Below are 25756 nucleotides of genomic sequence, written 5' to 3'. Positions count from 1 at the left end.
ATTACTGAAGCTGAATGATATGTGAATTTATTATGCTACTATTTCTACTCTGGAATATGTTTAACATTTTCCATAACAAAAAGTAAAATAATCATCATAATCATAACACACCCAATATGTTTAATGGGTAATATCAGTTTTATAAAATGAAAAGTTCTGGAGCTTGTTTGTGCAACAATGTAAATATACTCCACAATACTGAGGAGTACACTTAAAAATTTAAAAGATGGTGAAGATTACATTCATTTTACCACAACTTTTAAAAAACTTAATAATAATCTACCTACTAACACAGAAAAAAGGATCTCTTGGAAGAGTGCAATGATTATGAACTTTTAAGAAATGGTAACTTCTCAAACAGAGCTTCTCCCCTAAAGATATGTGAGGACAAAATGAGATTCGGGGCTGGAAGCTGCTGAACTTTTTGCGGAGCTGTTACTCTCAGCAACTAGCAGGCTGGGCTGTAGCTCCAGGCTGTACTTCCGCCCCAGTGCTCTGCCACTGCCATCCACCATCAAGCCCACCCCAACCCGAATCCTTCCCTGTGTTAAAGTGCTAATGCTCCAAACCTAACCTATGTTGTTGTTGTTTGTTGTTCACTCACTAAGTCACATCCTGACTCTGCGACTCCATGGACTGCAGCACACCAGGCCTCCCTGTCCTTCACTATCTCCTGGAGTTTGCACAAACTCCTGTTCACTGAGTCAGTGATGCCATCCAACCATCTCATCCCCTGTCTACATTAGGAGAGTGGTTAAAGAGGGGTGGGGAAGTCTTCCTGACCACAGGGAAATACCAGGGGCTTCGGAAATACTGCTGTCTCAGTGCTGGCAACAGATATATCTAGTTTATGAATTATCATGCAGCTGTACACTCAAGATGTGCACTTTTTCTATTTTATACTAATCCTTTTCATTGTACTTCCCAGGTACAAATTGATGGTCAAGCAATGACCCAGAACTTGTTCCAGGGAGAAAACCACGTAGATCTGATGAACTGACTAAAGACTGCTGGGGAAAAACAGAGTGGCCTTTCCAAAGTATCGTATGGAGCCACTTTCTTGGAAAGGTCATTTACTATGGCAGGGGACAAGTTCACTGCAGATGCAGGCCTCCCACACCAGAGGCAGAGAATATTCTGACAGAAAGAGGCTGCTGGCAATAATACCTGGGCCAAGCCCTATCTCTGCCAAAGGGCAGCCCAAGGGCCCTGGGCAAGCCACTCTGCCTTGTGCTAAGAAGCTTCATTGGTGTCTGACTCTTTGCCACCCTATGGACCATAGCCCACCAGGTTCCTTTGTCCATTGGAATTCTCCATGCAAGAAAACTAGAGTGAGTTGCCATACACTTCTCCAGGGGCTCTTCCCCACCCAAGGATCAAACCCACGTCTTAAGTCTCATGCATTGGCAGGTGGGTTCTTTACCACTATCGCCACCTGAGAAGCCCCATTCTGCCTTAGTTTTACATAAATATGGCATTATGGTGTGTGCCACTCAACTTCAAACAGCTGCTGAAGCAAGTAAACAAGTCATATATGGAGGAGTTTTGCTCAAGTTAAGAGCCTGATGTACAGGCATCATCATGATTTCTAATTCCACACTAAACAGGGAAAATGGGACTATCAGAGAGGAGGGTCCTGGGTGAATTCTCTACTCTCTCCCTGAATACTTCTCTAAGTGGAACAGTAATTTGGCAAACTCAATTTTGCTCACACATAAAACCCAAAGCCCAGCCAAGGAAAAATACACACTCAGTGTTTAGGTGGAAGAGGGCAAACCTACCACTGATGTCAACGTACCCGCTCTTCGGGGGCTGGCGGTTGCCCAGGCAACACCACACCACAGACAGCAGTGACCCCGGAGGAGAGGTCTGCCGAAACAAGGTGTCCTGTTGAGTACTGCAGCTCCTTGTCCTTCCGCCAAAGGGGTGTGTCTGGATTGGCCAATACCAAGGCCTTCTCCAAGTCCTGCAGCTGGGCCTCCTCAAGTAACCTGAGGGAACGAGGAGCTCATCAATGGCTCTAATGCCTAGTAAAGCCACGCTGACATCTCTAGGAATGCTCTTGCTTACCTTAACCTGAAATGGATCAGTTCTTCACTATTAAAAATCTTCTTAAGGAATGATAACTTGTGCTCTTCATTCATACAGGTGACCAAAGCAAGACAATTGGCTGTGTACCTGGAGAAAACCAAAGTATATAAACTCAGGATCTGCAGCGGAGTCTAAAGAATAAAGAAAATTTACTAGCCAAATGAACACCCAAAAAGGAAATCTTATGGAATTTAACACAGGGAAGGGTAGAAATCACAAATTGGGCACAGTGAATTCACTTGATGGAACATAAGAACAATGGAATTCCACTCATATCATCTGATTTCCCTCTGAAATGACACATGAAAGGGAGCAAAAACCCCAAAGGCACCAGAACAAAAACAACGTTATTTAAATGGTTTCCTTCTCCTCCTCACGCACACAACTCCAGGGTCCTGCAACTGTCCCTATACTAGAAGAACAGGAACAGTCCACCAGCTACGTACCAGCGGACCAAGGTGTCGTGGCTCCTGAGGAGTGGGACACATACACTCCAGTCCCAGAGGTCCCGGAACACAGACTGCTCTTGCTGCAGAAACTTGTAAGCTGCCTCCATTAAGTCCCGAAGTTTCATCCGCCTGCGCCCATACCGGACTGGATTTGCATCTGAACTCTCTAAAAAGAGCCTCTGAAAGACTGGAGATGTGTCCTTGAAATATCTCAGGGCAAACCTTCAGAAAGAAAGAGTTTTTAATTGGTTGGTAAGAATATGATAGCATATATATATATATATATATATCCATTTTTTAATGGAATAAAACGACAGAATGTCATGGTAACTCTCAAGAGTTTACAAGCCAAAAAGAGATGAATGCTTAACGCCACCTAGTCCTAAGATTGTATTCTGCTTGAGTTCAGGAACCAGAATTGCAGCATGAGATATCTGACAGGAAACCAAAACCACAAGAACTTATCACAAGTGTTTACTACTGAAAATACACTCATTTTCAACAAGTATTTATTGACTTCTCACTATGAGTCAGACACTGTTTCAGACACCGTGTTAAGTCCTGGAGGTACAAAACCAAGCAGATACCTCCCCTGAGGGAGCTTGCTATCTAGGAAGGAAGGGAGTCACAGAAACAAAGTGAAGCACGAAGAACATGAATTCAACTGAACCTGAGAAAGTCAACAAGAGATGCTTTGGTTGCATCTTAAAAGATGAAGAGGAGATCTTCATGAAACACAAAGGAAGTAAGACTGGAAAAGAGGGACCAAAAGCTACAGGACATACAGAAAATAACAACAGCGATAGTAAGTCCTTCTATATAAGTAATTACTTTTAATGTAACTAGTTTACTCCCAGTCAAAAGACACAGATTGAATGGATTTTAAAAAAAAACAGCATCAGACAATATGCTATGTACAAGAAACCCACTCTGGATCTAAGGCTACACATATGTTGAAAGTGAGGAGATGAAAAAAAAAAAAAAAAAACCTATGCAAATGGTAATCCAAAGGGAGCAGGAATGACTATATTGATATCAGTCAAACAGGCTTTAAATATATGGAATAATACGAAAGAAAATCAATAAGGAAACAGAGAACTTGAACAATACTACAGAGCGAAGGGATCTAACAGGCACGTACAGAATACTCTATCCAACAACAGAAGAATATATATTCTTCTCACATGCACATGGAACATTCTCCAGAATACAGCACATGTAAGGACCCAAAACAACTCTCAGAAGACTTCAAAGTACTGAAATGACACACAATACCTTTTGTATAATTATCCAAATTACAATGGAATGAAACTAGAAAGCAAGAGCAGAAAGAAAACTGGAAAATCCTCAAATACATGGAAATTAAACAACACACTCTTAGACAACTGATGGATCAAATAAGTTACAAGGAAAATTAGAGAGGACTTTGAAAGAAATGAAAAGAAAAATACAACACACCAAAACCTATGGAATACAACAAAAGCAATGCTGAGAGCAAACTTTATAGCTACAAATATGTATACTTAAAAAGATCTTAAGCTAACAACCTAACTTTATACCTCAAATAACAAAAAAAAAAAGAATAAACCCAAAGCTAACAAAAGGAAATAATAAAGACTAAAAGCAGAGACGGAAACTAGAAAAGCAACAGGGAAAAATAATCAACAAAACTAACAATTGGTTTTTGAACAGATCAAGAAAAGTGATAAACTCTGAGGTTAACTAAGAAAAAAATAAAAGATTCAAAAAACAACAATCAGGGGACTTCTCTGGAGGTCCAGTGGTTAGGACTCCATGCTCCCAATGCAGGGAGCACGGGTTCCATCCTTGGTTGGGGAACTAAGATCTCACAAACAAAAAAAAACTCACACAAAAAAACAACAATCAGAAATGAAAGAGGGGACATTATGGATGCCACAAAAATAAAACAGATTACAAGGAATACAGTGAGGGAATTTCCTGGAGATTGGACTCTGCGCTTCCACTGCAGGGGGCATGGGTTTCATCACTGGTCAGGGAACTAAGATCCTGCATCCCACGCAGTGTGGCCAGAAAATAAAGATTCAGTTGTGGCTTGGAAGGGAGCCATGGCAGGAGTGTGTGAAGGGGCAGCGGTGTGGGGGGGCCCGCAGGGGAGGGGGAAAGGTGGGCTGGTGTCAGCAGCACATGTGGAACCAACAAGCAGCAGCAAATATGTAGGCAGATAAGCAGTAACCAAGTCATCAACCTGATCCACGAGGCCTTTGAGGATAAGGGGACATGAACAGAGTGGACTGGCAACGGCCATAAGCCTGTGCGGCAAGTGAAGGAAGAGACTGTGGTTCACTGGAAGCATGCAAAAAGAGTCCTGGTTGATATTCCCTGCTGAACTTAGTTGACTACAGTACCCTTTTCTCTAGAGACCCATAATTTTTAGAGAGTGCTCTAAAATTCTGATCTAACCAATGGTGGATGGACCAATAAAGCACACTTAGCCAGAGAATAACAAAATCAGTTCTTCCCTAGAGAAAATTCGAGAATATGGAGAATGATCTCTTTCCAAGGATAAGACTAAGAGTCGTAAAGTCTAAAATGCAACAAGGAACACCATTCCTGTTAAATATCTAATCTTGGATGAGTCACTTACTTGGGCAACTCGTCACACTCTTTCACGCATCTAGAGGGAAGACCTGGAGTTCAGTTCTGGCCCCGACATTTAGAACAACTTAGTTCACTCAGCTAACCCCTCTGAAGATCTGAAATGGAACTAACAGAGCCTGAATAGGTCACAGTACAAAGATCAAAAAGATAATGCTTATCTACTTACTTTAACATCCATACTAAAATACCACCATTCAGTTCCAAAATCCACACTCCTAATTCCCACAGCAGATCCACAAAATTTTCATGCTCAAGGATGTTCCGGAGAAGGCAATGGCACCCCACTCCAGTACTCTTGCCTGGAAAATCCCACGGACGGAGGAGCCTGGTAGGCTATAGTCTATGGCGTCGCACAGAGTCGGACACGACTGAAGGGACTTAGCAGCAGCAGCAGCAGCAAGGATGTTCAATGTCTTATTATACATCAAAAATTCAGAAAACAACCTAATTGCCCAACAAAGGGATAAGAAGTGATAAAATACTACACAACTTTTTTAACAGTTTTATTTACTGAGGCAAAGATAGCCATATGTGATTAAATTTAAAAACAAGATTCAGGTTAAAAATTATAGTATGTATTTTTATTAGAATTAGTATGTAAACAAATGTTTTTAAATTATATTAAAATTGTATTTTAAAAATATGTGCACAAATGTTCTAAAATTTGCTGTTGTAACGGTTTCATCTATCTGCAAATATATAAAAACCCAGTGAATTGTACACTTTTGTGGTATATAAACTACATCTCAATAAAGCAATATTTCAAATATATGCACATAAAAATCGATGTGCACACTCTCAGATGGGTGTAACTATAAGAAAAAGAAAAGGGATTTGGGAGAAAAAAATACCAAATTAATAATACCAAATTATCTCTGAACAGCAGAATTTCAGGGTGGAGAGAACCTTTTGTTTTTTACAATTTTATATTGAGTGTTACTTGAATATAGTGCTTCTGTAATCAAAAGATCATATTCTCTCTCTCAGAAGAATGCTACCAGAATTCTCAGAGGGAGAAAGGAAATTTAAAACTAAGTATGTGTTACCTTTCCAGCACTCCTGAACACAGTTTTGAAGCAGAGGTGTATAAAAGCATAACTACTTTTGGTTTCTCCTTCAGTTCTATGCAAGCCTGATTTCAGCATGACCGTCCATACAGCACTGTACACATGAAGCATGCTCTCCCACAGCATTCTATCTGCTAGTGTTCACAAAAGACCATTACTAGGCCCACCCATTGTTGCTCTTTCCAATCAAAGACAGAGCACTGATGTGGAGCTACATGTCCAGGACAAACTGACAGCAAATGAGAAACTGAAGCCAAGAAATTAACCTAGTGCAACCCAAATCAACTTGGGTGATTATCACATCCTTGGGGGATGTGATCCAAGACCCCGGGTGGATGCCTGTAACCATGGACAGTGCTGAACTCCGTACACACGGTTTTTTCCTATACATACATTCTTATGATAATGTTTAATTTATAAATCAGCCACAGGATATCCAAATTGTCAGCATCACTACTCTCCTGCTTTGGGGCCATTATTAAGTAAAATAAAGGTTACCTGAACACAAGCACTTCAACACCACGGCCCACGTGGCTACTAAGTGACAAGTGGGTGGGCAGCAAATATAGCATGGATACGCTAGAAAAAGAGATGCTTCACGCTCCAGGCAAGACAGTACAAGACTCCATCACACTACTCAGAACAGCATGCAACTTACAACCTATCAACTGTCTCCGGAATTTCTCACTTAATTTTTTTGGATATGGTTGACTTCAGGCAACTGAAACCATGGGAAATGAAACCACTGATAACAAAACCACAGATAAAGGAGGAATGCTGTATTCTTTTCCTCCTGGGAATATAAATATAATCATTAGCTGTAACATGCTGTTCAGATCAAGTTCTATATAAATCAGTCAACAAATACATGAATGAGGATGAGTGGGCAGCACCACAAAGTAGGAAAAACGAGCGTGGGCTCTGGAGGCAGCCAAACCCAGGACTGAATTCCAGCTCTGCCACTTTTTAGTAAGGGGACTTAGGGTAAGTTATTTAGGAGTGGTTGTTCTTCATCACTAATGAAAGACAGCTTTCACAAGAGTTGCAAGCCATGGCTGAAAGGACGATGTGTTAAAAGGACTTGCAAGAATGAGGGAGCGGGGAAAAACAAGAAAGGGGGAGAGCAAACAAACAAAAAGCAAAGGACTAAAAGATGCAAAATATAAGAGTAAGGTACAATCAGAACTTAAGAATAAGGTTACACTCCTGAAAGAACACTAAGGGGGAAAAAAAATCAACACATAATGTGTACACTGGGGGCTTCCCTGGTGGCTCCTTGGTAACGAATACACCTGTCAATGCAGGATACACAGGTTTGATCTCTGAGTCAGAAAGATCTCCTGGAGAAGGAAATGGTAACCCGCTCCAGTATTCTATCTGGGAAAATCCTATGGACAGAGGAGCCGGGGGTCCCAAAAGAGTCAAACACAACTAAGTGACTAAGCAACAACAATGTAGTACTTTAGCCATCTGGAGCCATTTACAAAGTGACAGCTGAAGAAATCTGGGAACACAGGAACCAAGCCAGGAACAGGACTAGACGATTTTTTAAAATTAGAACTTTGAAACCAAAACTAGTATATCAGAATAGAGAAAGCATCGACAGACCAAGAGTCTTCTCAGAGTACTGACAAAGAATCTGCCAAAGAGTAAAAAACGCACTGAAGCACTGAAGATGCAGAAACGGTAATGAATAACAACAACAAAGTGGTAATTATGTGAGGTAATGGCTGTATTAACTGTTACTGTAGTAAATATCTTGCAATATGTATCTCAAATCGCCACAGTGTACACCTTCAATTTATACAAAAATGTTTTATGTCAATTATATCTCAATAAAGCTGAGGGGGAGGAGGGATCAGTAATGCATGCTGCTAAGTCACTTCAGTCGTGTCCGACTCTGTGCGACCCCATAGACAGAAGCCCACCAGGCTCCCCTGTCCTGGGATTCTCCAGGCAAGAACACTGGAGTGGGTTGCCATTTCCTTCTCCAATGTGTGAAAGTGAAAAGTGAAAGGGAAGTCGCTCAGTCGTGTCCGACTCTTAGCAACCCCATGGACTGCAGCCTTCCAGGCTCCTCCATCCATGGGATTTTCCAGGCAAGAGTACTGGAGTGGGGTACCATTGCCTTCTCCGAGTAATGCATAAGCAAGGGAATAAAAAGAAAGACCTTGTTACTACTGAGATACCTGATGGAAACTCCAAATAGGTAGGCACCCTGGCCTCAGAAAGAGGTGTGATCTGGAAAATGAATGTCATTACAATAAGAGGAAGCCTGACTGGGTTCCTCCCCTCCAGTCTCTCTCATAGATTTTCATCCCCATCCCATCTCTCATCTCTTCATTCTTCCCTCCTTACTCTTCCTCCACAATTTGACAGTAGGAAACACTATTTCCAAGAGGATAACACACTCATTTTTCTTAATTTAATGACTTCTTGCTCCCCTTAAGTAGTTGGCTCACACCTCTATTAACATATTGCAGCCTGTTGTTTCCAAGTACAGCAACTCATAATGTGTGACTTGCTCACTCCCACCATGTGACCCAGAGCTCAAAGGGAGGACTCCTATATTTATCTACTGAATGAATGACTGCATCCTATCTAGAAATATTAGGTATAATCCTAATACATTAGGTAATTTCCTCCAGAGGAAATTTAGAGCACAAGTGAAACTAATCAGCTATGTTTTTTTAAACTAAAAATCAAAATCCCATTCCACATCATGACCTATAGTTCACTGTATGTCCTTCCTGACTCTTCATTCACACACATTTACACATGGTGCTTTCGTTTTTCTTTTTTTGCTTATCTTTAAGTTACTCTAACACGGGCACGTTATATAATTTTTGGAACAAGGTGGGAGCATAAATAAAACCTACTGCCTTGGCAAAATGAAAAGAAAAAGTAATGGTGCCTCACATTCATTTAATAAGAACATAAAATTGAAGCTGATGGGAAACCAGATGTAGCTACTCTATCATTTTAGTGATTCTCAAACACAATCTGAAAACACTCTACCACTAAGGCTCAAGAGAAGTGGGAGTTCAGTTACTCACAGGTCAACCCTACAGGGTAAGCAGAGAACAGTCAGCACATCTTGTGAAACAGGACCACAGTCAAGTACACCTATGTGATGAAAGCAGCCAGTGAGGCCACACTCTGGATCCTCAATCAACCCAGAGAATAGGTTCCTGACACCATGTATGATGGTGATTTTTAACTCTGCTCTGTATGTTTTAGTTCCCTCAAACAACTAGGCCCATTTTTTTCCTCCTCTTTTAGAAAAGCTTACACAAATCACGGTTCCCTCAAGTCTTCATTTCTTATTCCCTCATCAAAGGATCAGACTAGAGATCATACTTGCAGGAAAGCCATACTTACAGCAAACTTATTATGTTGATGAAGACTAATAAGAAGGGATGCTCTACTGAGTGAAGTCAGATACAAGAAAAACAATGTCACATGATATTGCTTATGTGTAGAATCTTAAAAAAAAAAAAAATGGTACCGACGAACCTATTTATAAAACAGAATTTGAGTCACAGATATAGAGAACTTATGATTACCAAGGGGAAAAGGAGGTTGGGGGGATAAATTGGGAGACTGATATTAACGTATATACAACACTATATTTAAAACAGATAATAAAAACATACTTTACAGCACAGGGAAGTCTTTGATATTCTGTAATGATCTATATGGGAATGGAGTCTGGAAGAGAATGGATATATGCATGTACATGGCTGGTTCAGGCTTCCCTTGTGACTCAGCTGATATAGAACCTGCCTGCAACATGGGAGACCTGGGTTAGGAAGATCCCCTGGAGAAGGGAATGGCTACCCACTCCAGTATTCTGGCCTGGAAAATCCCAAGGACTCCATGGAATCGCAAAGAGTCGGACACAACTGAGCGACTTTCACTCACACTCACTTAGTTGCCTCTTGTGACTATTCCACACAAACCTATCAATTTGAGAAAACCAGGTGCAGCGGCATGTGTCTATAGAACCAGCTAGTTGGAAGCTGAGGAAGGAAGATGGCTTGAGCGAGGAGTTCTGGGCTGTGAGACACTCTGCCCACTGGGCGTCTACACTAAGTCTGGCTCACTGGGATGACCCCAAGGGAACAAGAGACCACCAGACTGCCTAAGGAAGGGTGAACCAGCCCGAGCTGGACAGACAGGAAGTGAAATGAGAAATGCATTAGAATCCAGTTCTAACACAACTTCTTATCACACTTTGGATGTGAACAGATTTATAGAAAGTGGGAAGAGACATGAGAGATCTTGTAACCCATCCCCTACAGCTGCTCCAGCAAGAATCTCACACATCTGAAGTGGATGCTGTAAGAGCCTCAGCTAAAACTCATTTAAATCCATCTTATATGCCTTTCTTGCCAGATGACAGAATCCTTGAGGGCAGGGGAGATATCCTGGTCATATTCTCCAGACCTATCTTGATGACCAAGACTTCAAACCTAGTAAATGGTCACTGAATTGAGCTGGATAAATGGCTTCTTCTGTGACTATTTTTATAAAACACTCCTTTATCCCCTTTCTATATTTCCCCTCCTCATCTCAGCTCAGACCCCTCCTTACTTCCAGCAGAGTGTGGGGTCTACCATCTCAAGGAGAAACATGAAGAATAAAACCGTTACTCACGGGAGGACGTCAGGATGGTTACCAATGAGTTTGCTCATTGACACACAGAGCCGTTCGTGTAAATCATGGTTGACTTGGCCTCCGGCTTTAATGGCTTCAGCATTCCTTTCCAACAAATCCAAAAGGAGAGGGCGCAGCTGCCGGCTAATCAGCACAGTACAGTCCTTATCCAGAAGTAACTGTGCTAAGGTAGTCAAGATACACTGGCGATCTTGAGGTGTCCACACCTGAGAAAGGCAAAACAAATTCATTTGTGACTGCTACAGAACAGAGTCCTAGCTTATATTCAATTTCCAGACTTCATAACTGAGTTTATTTTACAAAACATAGTGGGGTTTCTTTGCAACAGGACTAGTGAATCAAATGTAAACAGAAAGTGAAAGTCGCTCAGTTGTGTCTGATTCTTTGCCAACCCATGGACTACACAAATCCATGGAATTCTCCAGGCCAGAATACTGGAGTGGATAGCCTTTCCCTTCTCCAGGAGATCTTCCCCACCCAGGGATCGAACCCAGGTCTCTCACATTGTAAGTGGACGCTTTACCAGCTGAGCCACAAGGAAAGCCCCAATCAAACGTAAAGGCTGTAACAAATACGTTTCAGCCCACTGGGGTTTGAGGTAAAAGGACTGACATCAGGATTCCATGTAAAATGATCGATAGCTTCAGCTTCCTTAAAAAAGAATCAGTTGCAGAGTCATAACAGATCTGTTGCAGAGTCATAATAGTTTCCAGGGAATCCAGTGCTTCCCCCAACTCCTTTGTCTGAAAGGAAAACAGTAGTTAAATGACGAAAAAGTACAGTTAGTATGCAAAACTGCCAACTCTCTTGAGGAAAGAATAGATATAAGACATCAATTCCTGGAAATGAATGAAGATACATCCCCATGAAGACATCAGACTTTAATAAACAAGACGGGTCTAAAGCAGACAGGCACACTTTGATATACAAGATGAAATAAACCACAAAGTTCTAGTGTTTGGGACCAGAATGTCCATGAACATAAAAAGGAAACTGAAAAGTATGAAAAATGTCTCATATTGCTAGTGTGTAAGCAGTTCTGCACAACCCTTGCCAGGCAATGTGACCGTGGGTTTAAATTACCTGAGGGGCATACCCTCTGACCCACCAAGCCCAATGCTATGAATTTACAGCCTAAAGAGTTTGATACTAAATGGTTACCTATAAGACTACAGCTGGAACACAACCTAAATACCATATTCAAAAATACTGTAACTTTTTCCAAAGTTTCAAAGCTGTTCTTGTGTGTAGTATTAATATCTTATTCCATTTTACTTCTTACTAGTTTTTACTGTATGAATGTACCACAACTTGTTTATCCATTCGCATGTTGATAGATACCTGCACTGTTTGCACCTATCTTCAATAAAGCTACCATGAACATTCACGTACAAAAGATTTATGGACATGTTTTCATGACTTTTATTTTCTGGCCATGACATGTGGCAAGAAGGATCTTAGTCCCCAATCAGGGATTGAACCTTGGCCCTCAGCAGTGAAAACAGAGTCCTAACCACTGAAACACCAGGGAATTGTCTAAATTGTGATTTTTAATTTTAAAAAAAATTTAAGAAATTTCTTGGGCTTCCCTGGTGGCTCAAACGGTAAAGAACGTGCCTGCAATGCAGGCGACCTGGGTTCAATCCCTGGGTCAGGAAGATCCCTTGGAGAAGGGAAAGGCAACCCACTCCACTATTCTTGCCTGGAGAACCTGGTGATCAGAGGAGCCTGGTGGGCTACAGTCCATGGGGTCACAAAGAGTCAGACACTCAATGTTTAACAGAAGTTGTTTTCCAAAGGAGTTGTAACATTTCACATCCCCACCAGCAATGTCTGAGTGCTTCAGCTGCTATATAAATTCACAAATACACAGTACTATTAGTCTTAATTTTAGCCATTCTAGTGGAGGTGGAGTGGTATATGGTATAAAGTGTCTAACAGCCACTCATTTATCTTCTGTGATGTAATTTGTTCAAATCTTTTACCCATTTTTAAATGGGGTTGTTCCTGTATTAACCATGATGGTTTCTGTAGATCCTCTACATCAGCTTGAGGAAGTTCTGTTCTATTCGTACTTTGTTTTTCTCCTGAATGAGCTTGTTAATTGGCATTCCTCCAACGCCCTTATCATCTAAATTGTCTAATATATTGGCATAACATTTTTCATAGTAGTCACTTATCTTTCTATTCTTTTTAAAATCTGTAATGGTGGCCTTTTTCCATTCCTAATAATTTGGATTCTTCACTTTTATTCTTGGTCAATCTTTTCAAAGAATCAACTTCTGGTTTCAATAGTTTCCTATACAGTTTATCCATTTTCTATTTCATTCATTCCCGCTGTTAGCTTTATTATTCTCTTCCCTCTAATTATTTTGGATGTAATTTCCTCTTTTTTTAGTATTTCACAAGGTGGAAGCTTAAGAAATATCACTAATTTCAAACCATGTTTTTCTTTTATTCATATATTTCACATGTTATGAATTTCCTTCTAATTGTAGCTACAATCACAAATTGTTTAAATTATAATACAGTTCAAAATTTTTGATTCTCCCAGAGATTTCTTCTCTGATCATAAGTTTCTTTAAATTTTCTTACTTAATTTCTAACATTTAGGGATTTTTCCTTATTTAACATATTATTTAACTTATATGCAGAGTACATCATTTGAAATGCCAGGCTGGATGAAGCACAAGCTGGAATCAAGACTGCCAGGAGAAACATCAATAACCTCAGATACGCAGATGACACCACCCTTATGGCAGAAAGCAAAGAAGAACTAAAGAGCCTCTTGATGAAAGTGAAAGAGGAGAGTGAAAAAGTTGGCTTAAAACTCAACATTCAGAAAATTAAGATCATGGCATCTGGTCCCATCACTTCATGGCAAATAGATGGGAAACAATGGGAACAGAGACTTTATTTTGGGGGCTCCAAAATCACTGCAGATGGTGACTGCAGCCATGAAATTAAAAGAAGCTTGCTCCTTGGAAGAAAAGCTATGACCAACCTAGACAGCATTTTAAAAAGCAGAGATATTACTTTGCCAACAAAGGTCCGTCTAGTCAAAGCTATGGTTTTTCCAGTGGTCATGTATGGATGTGAGAGTTGGACTGTGAAGAAAGCTGAGTGCCAAAGAAGTGATGCTTTTGAACTGTGGTGTTGGAGAAGACTCTTGAGAGTCCCTCTGACTGCAAGGAGATCCAACCGGTCCATCCTAAAGGAAATTAGTCCTGAATACTCACTGGAAGGACTGATGCTGAAGCTCCAACACTTGGCCACCTGATGTGATGAACTGACTCACTGGAAAAGACCTTGATGCTGGGAAAGACTGAAGGCAGGGGGAGGGGGGACGACAGTGGATCCGGATCACCGACTCAATAAGACATGAGTTTGAGCAAACTCTGGGAGTTGGTGATGGACAGGGAAACCTTCCAGGCTGCGGTCCATGGGGTCGGGCAAAGAGTCGGACATAACTGAGCGACTGGACTGAACTGAAAGATTTTTCCCAGCATTATTTTGAGGGTTTCCCCCGCTAATTTCATCTCATTGAGATAACTGAATAAGCCTTTTATAATTTCAATTCTTCTAAATTTTTTGAGGTTTATTTAATGGCCCATCTTATGATCTATCTTGGTAAATGTTTCAGATGTGTAGAGCATATATTCTGGAATTATTGGGCACAGTATCCTATAATGCCAATTAGGTCAGGTTTGTTGATAGTGCTCAGGTCTTCTGTATCCTTACTAATTTTCTGTATTTGTACTATCAAGTACTGAGGTTACAGTATTAAAATTCTCCAATTATAACTGTGATTGTCTATTTTTCCTTTTCTATCACTTTCTGATTCATGTATTTTATTATTAGATCCATGCATATTTAGGTTTCTTTCTTAATTCTGAAATACTGACATTCAGGGCTGGATATGTTCCTTGCTGTGAAGGCTACCTTTTGTATTAAAAGACGTTTAGCAGCATCCCTGGTCTCTACACTCTACATGCCAAAAATATCCCCATCACAAGTTGTGAAAAATTTTAAAACGTCTCTAGATTTGCCCCAGAGAGTAAAATCCCCTGAGCTGAGAGTCATCAGGCACGGGGGGGGGTAAAAAAAAACACTTCAAAAAAGAAAATGGAAATAAGACTAACAGAAAATCAAGTTTCTTTTAAAAATTAAAAAAAAATCATATGCTATCTTAGAAAGATTAGATTTTGATTCTGGAAATAATGGAAAGCTTTTAGACAGAATAGTTCCATCTATGGGGTCACACAGAGTCGGACACGACTGAAGCGACTTAGCAGCAGCAGCAGCAGTGATAGATTCAGATTTGTCTTATTAATGATAACTTATATTAAGAGGCCAGAATAGGATGGGAGATAATAGCTAAAAGGAATAGGGGCTTCTTTTTGAAGTAATAAAAATGTTCAAAAATGGACTGTGATGACAGTTGCACATACCTGTGAACAGAGCAAAAGCCACTGAACTGTATACTTAAGTGGATGAATTATATGGCATATGAATTATCTCTCAAAGCTGTCTTAAAAAGTTCTAATTCTAGCTCACATATATTGATTACTTTCTACCGGCCAGGCACTGTGGTAAGCTCCTTAAATGCATCATCTAGATTTCACAATCTTATTTATAGCAATAACAACAGCAACCACTTTTATAGACAACACTTACTGTACCCTAGGCACCTAACTCTCATAGCAACCCATGAAGTAGGTAACATTATCCCCATTTTACAGATAAGGAAACTGAAAAATAAAAAAAAGGGATAAGGTCATAAAGCAGATAGTAGAACCAGGAATCACATCACAGGCTCCAGAATCTCTGCTTTTAACTACTCTGTAACTATTTAGCAACTATCACACATAATATGTATCAAGAAGCTGAGACCTAGGAGAGTTGAGCAACTTGTGGAAGGCCCCCAAAACAATGGTAACACACTCCAGTATTCTTGCCTGGGATATCCCATGGAGAGAGGAGTCTGGTGGGCTACCATCATCCATGGGGTCGCAAAAGGGCCAGACACAACTTAGTGAGTAAACAACAATAAGGAAAGAGAAGAGAAGGACTTCCTTGATGGTCCAGTGGTCGAGTCTGTGCTTTCACTGCAAAGGGAGTGGGTTCAATCCCTGGTAGGGAAACTAAGATCCCGCATGCCACATGCATTGCCAAAACACAAAACCAAAAAAGGAATCTGATCTGCACCCATCCTTCAGTCCCACTACCCACACATGCTCTCAAGCACTCTGCTCTTCCTCAACATAGACAGTGATCAAGGACATAAGATGTGATTCTGTGATTTACAGTAAAAGAAAAAAAAAGAAAAAACATAGTCTTTAAAACCCCACACCTGTCCAAGTACCTAAAACTCTGGGAATTTCCTGTGATGAGAGAAATATGCTACAGTAACGCAGTGACTTTCAGAAAGCAGCTAAACTGAGAGCCAATCACGTGATTAGAGGATTAGACCTTTCATTCCCATGCCTTGACCTCTGAGGAGGGCAGAGGGGCTAGAAATTAAGAGCTGAATCACCAATGGCCAAATATTTAGTCAATTGTGCCCGTGAAGGAAGCTTTCATAAAACCCCCAAAGAATGTGGTTCGGAGAGCTTCAGGGACGACTGTCCTGAAAAGTGAAATATTTCTCCAAGTTTTGTGAGCTGCTCTAGCAAATTAATCAAACCCAAGAAAGAATTTATTGGAACCCCCAATTTATAGGCCAGCTGGTCAGAAGAGCAGGTAAGGGTGGGAGAAGTCTTTTAGGGTTAAGCCTTTACTCTGAAGGAACTGACACTTTCCACAGATAAACAGCATCAGAATTGAGTTAAATTATAGGACACCAGATGGTATCTGAGAATTGCTCGGTAATGCGAGAAAGAAAACCCACGTGCTGGAATTAAGAGTCAGAACTGTAGGATGCTAGTAGTAGTAAGGATGAAGAGAAAGACACAGATTCAATACCAAGAAAGGAAAATCAGGAGGACTTGGCTATATGTGACAGAAAAGGAGCAAAAAGAGTTGAGGACACTCAGTCTTCTCTAACAAGGGACTGGACAGAGAGACGGGGGTGTCACCAGCTGAGATGAAGAACAAAGGAAGCACATCCTAAAAATTTATTTCAGATCCCAAACTCCATGAGAAGTAAGGTTTCAAAATCTTTGCTGGGAGTTCCCTGGTGGTCTAGTGGTTAGGACCCCATGCTTTCACTGTCCAGGGCCCAGGTTCAATTTCTGGCAGGGGGAACTAAAATCATGAGGTTCAGTGGTGGGAAAAAAAGGTCTTTGCTCTCCAGTAAAAATCACTATTTTCCCAAATAGGAGAAAAATAGATAACAACACAATCAACTCTTCTCTGAGTGAAAGGCTTGAAATCATTACTGAAAATAGAAAGGAGCAAACCTGAAAGACATTTCTCAGATTGGATAGAATCTGAGACAGAGGAGAGACAAATGGAAAGTACAGGTGGTCGGAATCTTCTTAATTCAATTGAGCTTTCTAGTAGCTTTCAAGTCCCTCAACATTACTATATACAGTCTCAGAATCCACCTGAGTGGTTCCCACACTTCAAAATCTCAGATTCTCTTTTTTTAAAAAGGCTATGAACCATTTCCTCATTTTACTCCCAATACATAAGCACTAATTTTCTATCCAATTACTGTGAAGAACCATAAACAAACCTCCTGCTGTCAGTGGTCCAGGATCCCCAGCTTCAGAACCTCTGCTCTAAATGCAAGCCCACTTACAGAAAAATACTTCTAGCCATAATACATAGTTCAGGAGCCTGTCACCACAAACTCAGCTCATATAAATTGATTTTTTCATTAGTCCAGCCCATCAAAATTCAGTTTTCTTTCCAGACCTCCGTTAATGTTAATGATCCCTTCCTTGGGGGAAATCACAGGCCAGATAACCCCAAGCATATCTTCCACTACTGCCTCCCCTTTGCTATACACGTTCAATTTGTCATCAAACAGACATGCCTCTCCTGTTAGCTCAGGGCCTCTCCAGACTCGAAAAACTGCTGTTGCTTCCTTAGCAATAGGATATATATGTTCCAGACACCGGACTTAGGGGAAAAAAAATTTATTTCCCCCGACTCTCAAGCTCACAGGTGTGGTGGGGAAGCATAAAATAGAAAGTTAAAACGACAGGTGAAAAAATGCGTGATAAGGATCCTCAACTCAGCGAGATATCTGGTCAACGAGAGAAGGCTCTTAAAAGGCCAGAGCACCCATTTTTCAGAAAACTAATTCATAATTCCTATGGCTTACGAATTATGCCCTAGCTCTCGCTTGGCCCATCAGTTGTATTCTGTGTTTATGAACGTCTCCAAAAATAGACACGAAATACCTTGGGGGTCTGAGACGATAACGAATTTATCTGTATCCGCAAAGTGCCACACTGTGTCTTACTCCCAGCGGGAATACAATCAATACTTGTCAGTGGGCAGGAAAGTCAGAACAAGGCAGAAAGGAAACATCCACCCAAGCTAAGAGAGGGGGCTGAACTTGTCGGCACGCTTAAATAATACAAATGTCAAAAGGGCAAACATGCAACCTCAACTACCAAAAAAACCCCCCAAAACACGTTTTTCTCTGAAGGTCACGTTTGGCGCACGCAGCCAGGGTGCTGCAAGGAAATAAATCGGTGGAGAGAAGGGAAGACTCTCCCATAGAATAAATAACAAAAGGCTCCTTCCAGGCCCCTCAAATGAGCGCGGACGCCTCCGCCACTGGCCAGCCTTGGGGAGGGGGCCAGAGTGACAAGACACCGCTCTCCAGTCCCCTGCGTCTTCCCGCAGGGCCATGGGGCACGCGCCAGGCGGTTGGTGGGGACGGCCCAACTCTTTCCCTCCCTCTCCTTCTCTTACCTGCTTGACCAAGAACCTGCCCAGCTCGCTACGACTCTTCTCGTTCTTGGCAGCGATTAACCGCAGCGGCGCGGCCGCCACATCCAGCAAGAGGTGCTCCATGATCACGGGTCCTCCGTCCCGGGCGGCCACAGGCGCTCCTTGCTTCGCGCTAAGAACCCCCGAGCCGCTGAGGTCCCCGCGCCGGAACTGCCACTAACTACGTCTCCAGTGAAAGCGGCCACCGCCGCTTCACCAGTACCTAGAGAGCGGCAGCAGCACACGTGGGGGGAGCACGCGGCGCTCTGCATCATCAGTCCGCGACCGCACCGACCAGCGATCGCGGCCCCGCCTCCTCGGCACCGGAAACGCGGGGCGTCAGTATCTATATACTTCCGGCATAGACGTCACCAGAAATAGCTTTTGCTGGTGGAGGATAACGGTTACAATGATGGTAGATCCGGCGACAAAGAGTGGCGTGACAGCAATTCAGGAGAAGCTAGGGGGCCCCTAGGGCCGTGTGCCTACTATCCTCAGCCCGCCATGCCTCCTTCTGCCTCATCAGGCAAAAAGATCAGCTAGGAATGAAAAGCAGATTTACCCCCTCTAACCCATCAACTCCCCTTTTAGACGGTTGGCCTGTGGAAATTCACGCCCAAGTGTAACAAGCATAGATAGCCCTCGCAGCAGTCTTATTATAAATATTGGATATAAGTGTTAAGATGGGTGATGAAAGAAACTTTCACAATTTGAGATACAGAAAAGTCATTTGAGGTTATACATGCGTTAAGGTGAATTTTATGTTAAGGAAAATAGCCTCTTTGTGGCCTATCAAACATAAATTTTATATGTGCTCTAATTATTAAAGAGGAGCACACTGACAAGTAAAGAATGTCCATGTTAAAAATAAAGATTAAATGCCTTTCTTTCTGGGAGGCTAATGTTGGTCCTACTTTGATGATGATTTCCTTTTCCAGACTTCCTTTTCCAGTGTGTGTGTGTGTGTCTGTGTGTGTGTGTCTGTGTGTCTGTGTGTGTTTTAAACCTTGAAGAAATGTAGTGTGTATGTTTTATACCTTGAAGAAATGTAATGTCTGTGTGTTTTAAAGCTTGAAGAAATGTGTGTGTGTGCGTGTGTGTGTTTTAAACCTTGAAGAACTGTAACCATGTCTTATTTAATGTTCTTTGTATTGACAAGATATAAAATTGTGCTGGAACCCATGCTTCTCTGGAGCAGCTTCACAGAGTAATCTGGGAAGCTGGCTTCTGGGCTAGTCCTTAGTTTGACTGAAATAAAACTTGTTTCTATTCTTATTATAGATTATTGATTATTTTCATTGACATGGGAATGAAATAAAGTATGCTATATAGGACACTGAATATTCTGAAGGCACTGTGAAGAGTGGAGTAGAAGAGTACATAAAACTAAAAGTGTATTAATGTCAAATTCATTGATGAACAAGCCAAAATAATGACAAAGTCAGACCAGTGGTTGCTTTTGGGGGTATTGACTAAGAAGGGCCTAAGGGAACTTCCTAGGGTGATGGAAATATTTCAATATCTTCCCCTGTGTGGTGGTTACTCTGATAGATACAAAAACCATAATTTATTTGCGTTTTTCTTTAAAATTGAGGATATATGTCAAAGTACTGTGTTCCAAGGTCTTCTCAGGTGGCTCAATGGTAAAGAATAGCCTGCCAACGCAGGAGGTGGGGTTCTGATCCCTCGGTTTGGAAGGTCCCATGGAGGATGAAGTGGCAACCCACTCCAGTATTCTTGTGGAGAATCCCATGGACAAAGGAGCTTGGCAGGGTACAGTCCATTAGGTCACAAAGAGTTGGACATGACTGAGTGACTGGACATGAATGCACTGTATTCCAAGTTTCCCTGGATTTCCTGTTCTGGGTGGATATATGACTTTGAAATGCAGATAAGTTTACCATATTCGTAGACCTTTGATTTTAAGTTGAAAAGACAGAGACATTGACCAATGTTAAAAGTATTACAATGTTTGAAAGAACTTGAGGTTTCACTATATGTTTAGGTACTTATGTAATACCGAAGAATCTTTTGTATTCTATTACTGCTGCTGCTGCTGCTGCTGCTAAGTTGCTTCAGTCGTGTCCGACTCTGTGCAACCCCATAGATGGCAGCCTACCAGGCTCCCCCATCCCTGGGATTCTCCAGGCAAGAACACTGGAGTGGGTTGCCATTTCCTTCTCCAATGCATGAAAATGAAAAGTGAAAGTGAAGTCACTCAGTCGTGTCCGACTCTTCGAGACCCCATGGACTGCAGCCTACCAGGTTCCTCTGTCCATGGGATTTTCCAGGCAAGAGTACTGGAGTGGGGTGCCATTAGTTAATCATAAAAGAGATGTTACCTATAAGTTTAAATTATACATAATGGTCCATCTCTGGGAACCCTGCTTCCAGGTAATGAGTATTAAGCTAAGATACTGTTGTTTAGCTCATAGGAAACATCTTGACCACACCTACTTTTGAATGACTATAGAGAGGAAGAAATGAACACATCCCCTACAGAGGCTGATGGGAACCAGGAAGTGTTTGACTTTACTCCCTCCCCTTTTAGTATAAAAGGAGCCTGAATTCTAACTCAGGCAAGATGGTTCTTTGGGGCATGAGTTCACCATCTTCTCTGTTTGCTGGCTTTCCAAATTAAGTTGTTATGCCTTGCTCCAATAACTGGTCTCTTGATTATTGGCCTGTCATGTGGCATAGTAGTATGAGCTTAAACTCAGTAACCCTTAGGAATGTTTTACTTGTCAGTTTTGTGTTTGTCCTACAAGTATGAAGCATTTAAAAAACAGATGAAATGAATTACATTTATAAATGGAGTTTAAAATACTGAAAGGAATTTAACTATACGCTTTAAATAGGAGCAATTTCTAATTTAAATTCATCAAAGTCTTTCTCTGGCCTTCCATTCTCATATTTCACGTAACAACTTTAATAAAACTCTGCAGTTTTGTTCTGTTATTGCCATAATTGTTCCAGTAGTCTAATTCTTTGTAACAAATTATTACCTTAAATTATACTGACTTAAAACACCAACTATTTTATGTGTGTGTGTGCTAAGTCACTTCAGTCGTGTCCGACTCTTTGCAGCCCTACGGACTGTAGCCTGCCAGACTCCTCTGTCCATGGGATTCTCCAAGCAAGAATACTCCAAGCACGCCCTCCTTCAGCAGATCTTCCCAAGCGAAGGACTGAACTCATGTCTCCTGCATAGGAAGGCAGGTTTTTTACCAATGACTAGCTCCACCAATACTTTATAATAGGGAGGTTCAGGAATTTGAGCAGGGCTCTGCTGGCAATTCTTGTCTTCCATGGGCTATTGACTGAGGGCATTCAGTTGTATTGAGCTAGTCAATGGCCTAATCTGGTAGGTCCAATATAAGTTCACTCACACATCTTGTATCCTGGCAGGGATGGCTGGAAGGCTGAGCTCAGCTGGAACTTTAAGCTGGAATGCTTACATGACCATTTGAGGTTGAGGAGAGAGAGATCTCCAAGAAGCCTGGATAGAAACTGCAAGGTCTTAGAAGTCCTAAAACATCCCTGTCCTTGCATCGTATGGTCAAGCAAGTCACTAAAGCCAGCCCAGATTCAAGGCACTGGAAATTAGACTTCATTTCTCAATGGAGGAGTGGCAAATAATTTCCAGTCATCTCTATTTACCACAACTGATGCACTTTTTGAGATTTCTAACAGAATTTTCCAGAGCACTTTCATTTGAATTATTTGAGTAACCGAATTTTTATAATGCTAACACTGGAAATGTTAACCCTAGTCTCTTACCCACATTCAGGATACTGAGTATCTTGCACTTGTTCCTTTGGATAGATTCCCCCTCCTCTCCTTCTTCATCATCCTCTCTGCCCTTAGGTGCTGACCTGTTCAGATTACAAGGAGTTTGAGTCTTAGGTGTGTTCATAACATATTGCAATAGAGGTATCATTGCTTCCAAACCATTTAAGGAACAGAAATAAGGAATATGTATTTTAAAAAACCATGAGCTCATGCTGACATTTCCAATTCATGTAAAATAGTGTAAGTTTTCACCCCTAATGTTTTTGATTTTAATCTTGGATCTCTTTTCTCTTTCAATAAATATCTTAATTCCTAAAAAATATTAAAATATTACATATTTCTTTATTCCACAAGATACAAAAATAGTTTCAAAATTACAACATTAATACTAACAATAAAACTACTGCATGAGTTATAAGATTTCTTTGCAGTTCTTTTTGTCCTTAGAAGTATATCCCACTCATGATATACAGTCAGAGCTCTGTAGTCATATGTCACTTGAAATAATTGTTTTGTCTATGTGGTTATATTTCTCTTGTTTACACAGTTTCATTATTTAGATTTATTTTCCATTTAAATGTTTTTTCTTCCTGATTTAAATCAATCTTTTAATATATGAAACTCTTCTATAGTTTAAAAGTAAAAGTTTATAAAAAGGCAAACCTAACACTTTAAATAGGTAAAGTATATGGTATGTGAATTATATCTCAATGAAACTGTAATTTTAAAAAAGGAAGAAAAATCATGCATATTTCCATACATATATTTTGCTTATTTTTGCATAGCAACACTTGAAGGATTAATTAGAACCTAATAAAAAAAAGGTACCATACGGTACCTGAAGCCATCATTTAATATTTTTATGTGGAAATAATTTTTTATTTAAGTAAAAATACTTAAATGGGGGCTTCCGGTTCCATATGGTACTTTTTTTATTAGGTTCTAATGTATCCTTCAAGTGTTGCTGTATGAAAACAAGTAAAATATATGTATATTCTTTTTCTAATTCTTTCATTGTACTTTTATCCCCCTTAACACTGTATCTCCTAGTTACGTAAACATCTTCTTCAGAAATTGCTTTTACTTTAGCAAGATTTGCAATTGTGAGTTCAGACTCCATAAAAGATGTAACTATTTTACACTACTCCATTTCCCTAAGAAAAATATTGATTTCTTCAGTTGGCTTCTGTAAGTTTACCAAATCTGCAATGAGGTCTTTTGATGCAAACTTTTGAAGCAAACATTTTTACAGGTAGTTCCCACCTCCCAACCCCGCCTTCCTTGCCAGGGCTTGCAGAATCTTAGTTGCAAGATCTTCTTTCCCTCTCTGACCAGGGAATAAACTCAAGCCATAGCAGTGAAAGCACAGAGTTGTAGTCACTGGACCACCAGGGAATTCCCCAAGCAAATATTTTTAAACCGAATACTACTTTCTGTTCAATGTAAAGTATTTAAGAGAGTACCAGTAACAATGAGAGACTTTGTAAGGCTTAAATTATAAGGTTATTCTTTTCTGGAAGATAACTTTGCTGGAAACCTTTATTTTTGAGGCACATATGCTGTGTTCTCCGGAGAAGGTAATGGCAACCCACTCTAGTACTCTTGCCTGGAAAATCGCATGGACTGAGGAGCCTGGTGGGTTGCAGTCCATGGGGTCGCGACTGAGCGACTTCACTTTCACTTTTCACTTTCACGCATTGGAGAAGGAAATGGCAACCTACTCCAGTGTTCTTGCCTGGAGAATCCCAGGGAGGGCGGAGCCTGATGGGTTGCCGTCTATGGGGTCGCACAGAGTCCAACACGACTGAAGTGACTTAGCAGCAGCAGCATGCTGTGTTCTCAATAATTTTTTTTTTTGATGACTGCCATCAAGTACTCATGCTGAAAACCAGTATTCAATCAGTTGCTATGTTTTATCACTTTCATCTCCTAAATTGTCTAAAATCAATTCCCTAGGCTACCTGCCATCTGCCTCATTTTTTCTGGATCACTGCAACAGCATCTCAAAATCCTCCTTCTCAAGGCCAACAGAGCTTACTGAATGTAAATCAGATCACCAGCACCCCAAGCTTAAAAACCTTCGGTGGCCCGCCCATCTTTAAAAGTAAATTCCAAGCTCTTCGACAAGTTCTATGGGGCTTCAAGGTCTGACCCAGGCCTCTCTCTCCAGCCTCACCTCACCCTTTATGCTCCAGCAACGACGTGTGCCTTATGATTGCACACCCTCTACCCTCCCAGTTTCCACTACCTGGAAAGGTACCTGGCTAACTTCTCTTCAGAAGCGACGGTGGTTGGGGGAGAATCTAGGAAACCAGTATTCTTCCAAAACATATTCATCCAAATGAGAACTTTCTGAAAAACTTTATTCGCAAGGTGTTAAAATGGAAAAACAGGAGGAAAGGACTCGGGATCAAGATCATCTCTCTAGATGAAGTAGCAGCGGAAGCTGGCTTTATTTCCCCACCGGTCAATGGCGCAGGGCCAGCCTCTGGGGGTTAGATCCTACAGGTGCCTCTGATGCCCGCAAGTTCTAAGAGATAATTCTGGTAGCCTGACTCTAAAAAGCACTCCTCTCTCTCCCATCCCACTTGACTGGTATCCCCTCGATACCAACTCCCCGGGGTAAACTGCTTATCCTTCAGTCAGGTATCTGAGGGCAGTGCACAACAGGGCTTACTCGTCGTCATCACTTCAGCGCCCAGCACCTGTTTAGCACGCGGTTGGCAATCAGTCGAATTAATTGAACAAACTAAATAAATTCGTCGAATTAACAGAACAAAGAACTAAGTAAATGACAGTGCCTTCTCAGCGACTATTTCCCCCTTTCGTTAAAGAGCTCCCAGACCCCGCCCTACCTCAGCCAAGGTTCTGCCCCTTCCATACGGAAGCCCCGCCCCTTCTCCCCGCCAGGGCAGACCCCGCCCCTTTGCCTCAAACGCGATTTGGCGCCAACCTTGTTTTTTTTAATCCCTCCCAAAGGCGGGAACTATTAATGTGCGCCGAGGACGTGCTTTGCGTCCGATCCGATTGGCCGTGGACGCTTAGTCCCGCCTCCGGGTGCTAATAGCGAGCTGGCATTGGTGGAGATGCCAGGGAGACCAGAGTGTCCAGAGAGGATCCCAAGCTGCTTTGGGCCAGGCGGGGCGG

The 25756-nt window shown here is 41.4% G+C and overlaps 2 protein-coding genes across 4 annotated transcripts in view; one reads left to right on the top strand and one right to left on the bottom strand.

The window, feature by feature from the left end:
• The window catches only part of MDN1 (midasin AAA ATPase 1), a 140236-nt gene extending 121111 nt beyond the window's left edge, over positions 1 to 19125 (bottom strand). The window contains exons 1-5 of the mRNA XM_061427816.1: positions 18800 to 19125; positions 10907 to 11133; positions 2538 to 2762; positions 2071 to 2178; positions 1799 to 1991 (exon numbers count right to left, since the gene is read on the bottom strand). Coding sequence (XP_061283800.1) covers positions 1799 to 1991; positions 2071 to 2178; positions 2538 to 2762; positions 10907 to 11133; positions 18800 to 18901 — 855 coding nt within the window. The 5' untranslated portion in view covers positions 18902 to 19125. The remainder of the gene's footprint in view (positions 1 to 1798; positions 1992 to 2070; positions 2179 to 2537; positions 2763 to 10906; positions 11134 to 18799) is intronic.
• Positions 19126 to 25667: 6542 nt separating this feature from the next.
• The window catches only part of CASP8AP2 (caspase 8 associated protein 2), a 34926-nt gene continuing 34837 nt past the window's right edge, over positions 25668 to 25756 (top strand). For 2 of the 3 annotated variants that reach the window (XM_061427814.1, XM_061427811.1), the window contains exon 1: positions 25669 to 25756. The gene's annotated coding sequence lies outside the window, so the exon portion shown is untranslated. The other variant, XM_061427810.1, reaches the window with a different exon arrangement.

Source organism: Bos javanicus, chromosome 9, assembly GCF_032452875.1.
Source record: "Bos javanicus breed banteng chromosome 9, ARS-OSU_banteng_1.0, whole genome shotgun sequence".
Classification (NCBI taxonomy): domain Eukaryota; kingdom Metazoa; phylum Chordata; class Mammalia; order Artiodactyla; family Bovidae; genus Bos; species Bos javanicus.
Note: the sequence above shows the minus strand (reverse complement) of the source record. Positions and strands in the feature narration are given on the sequence as shown.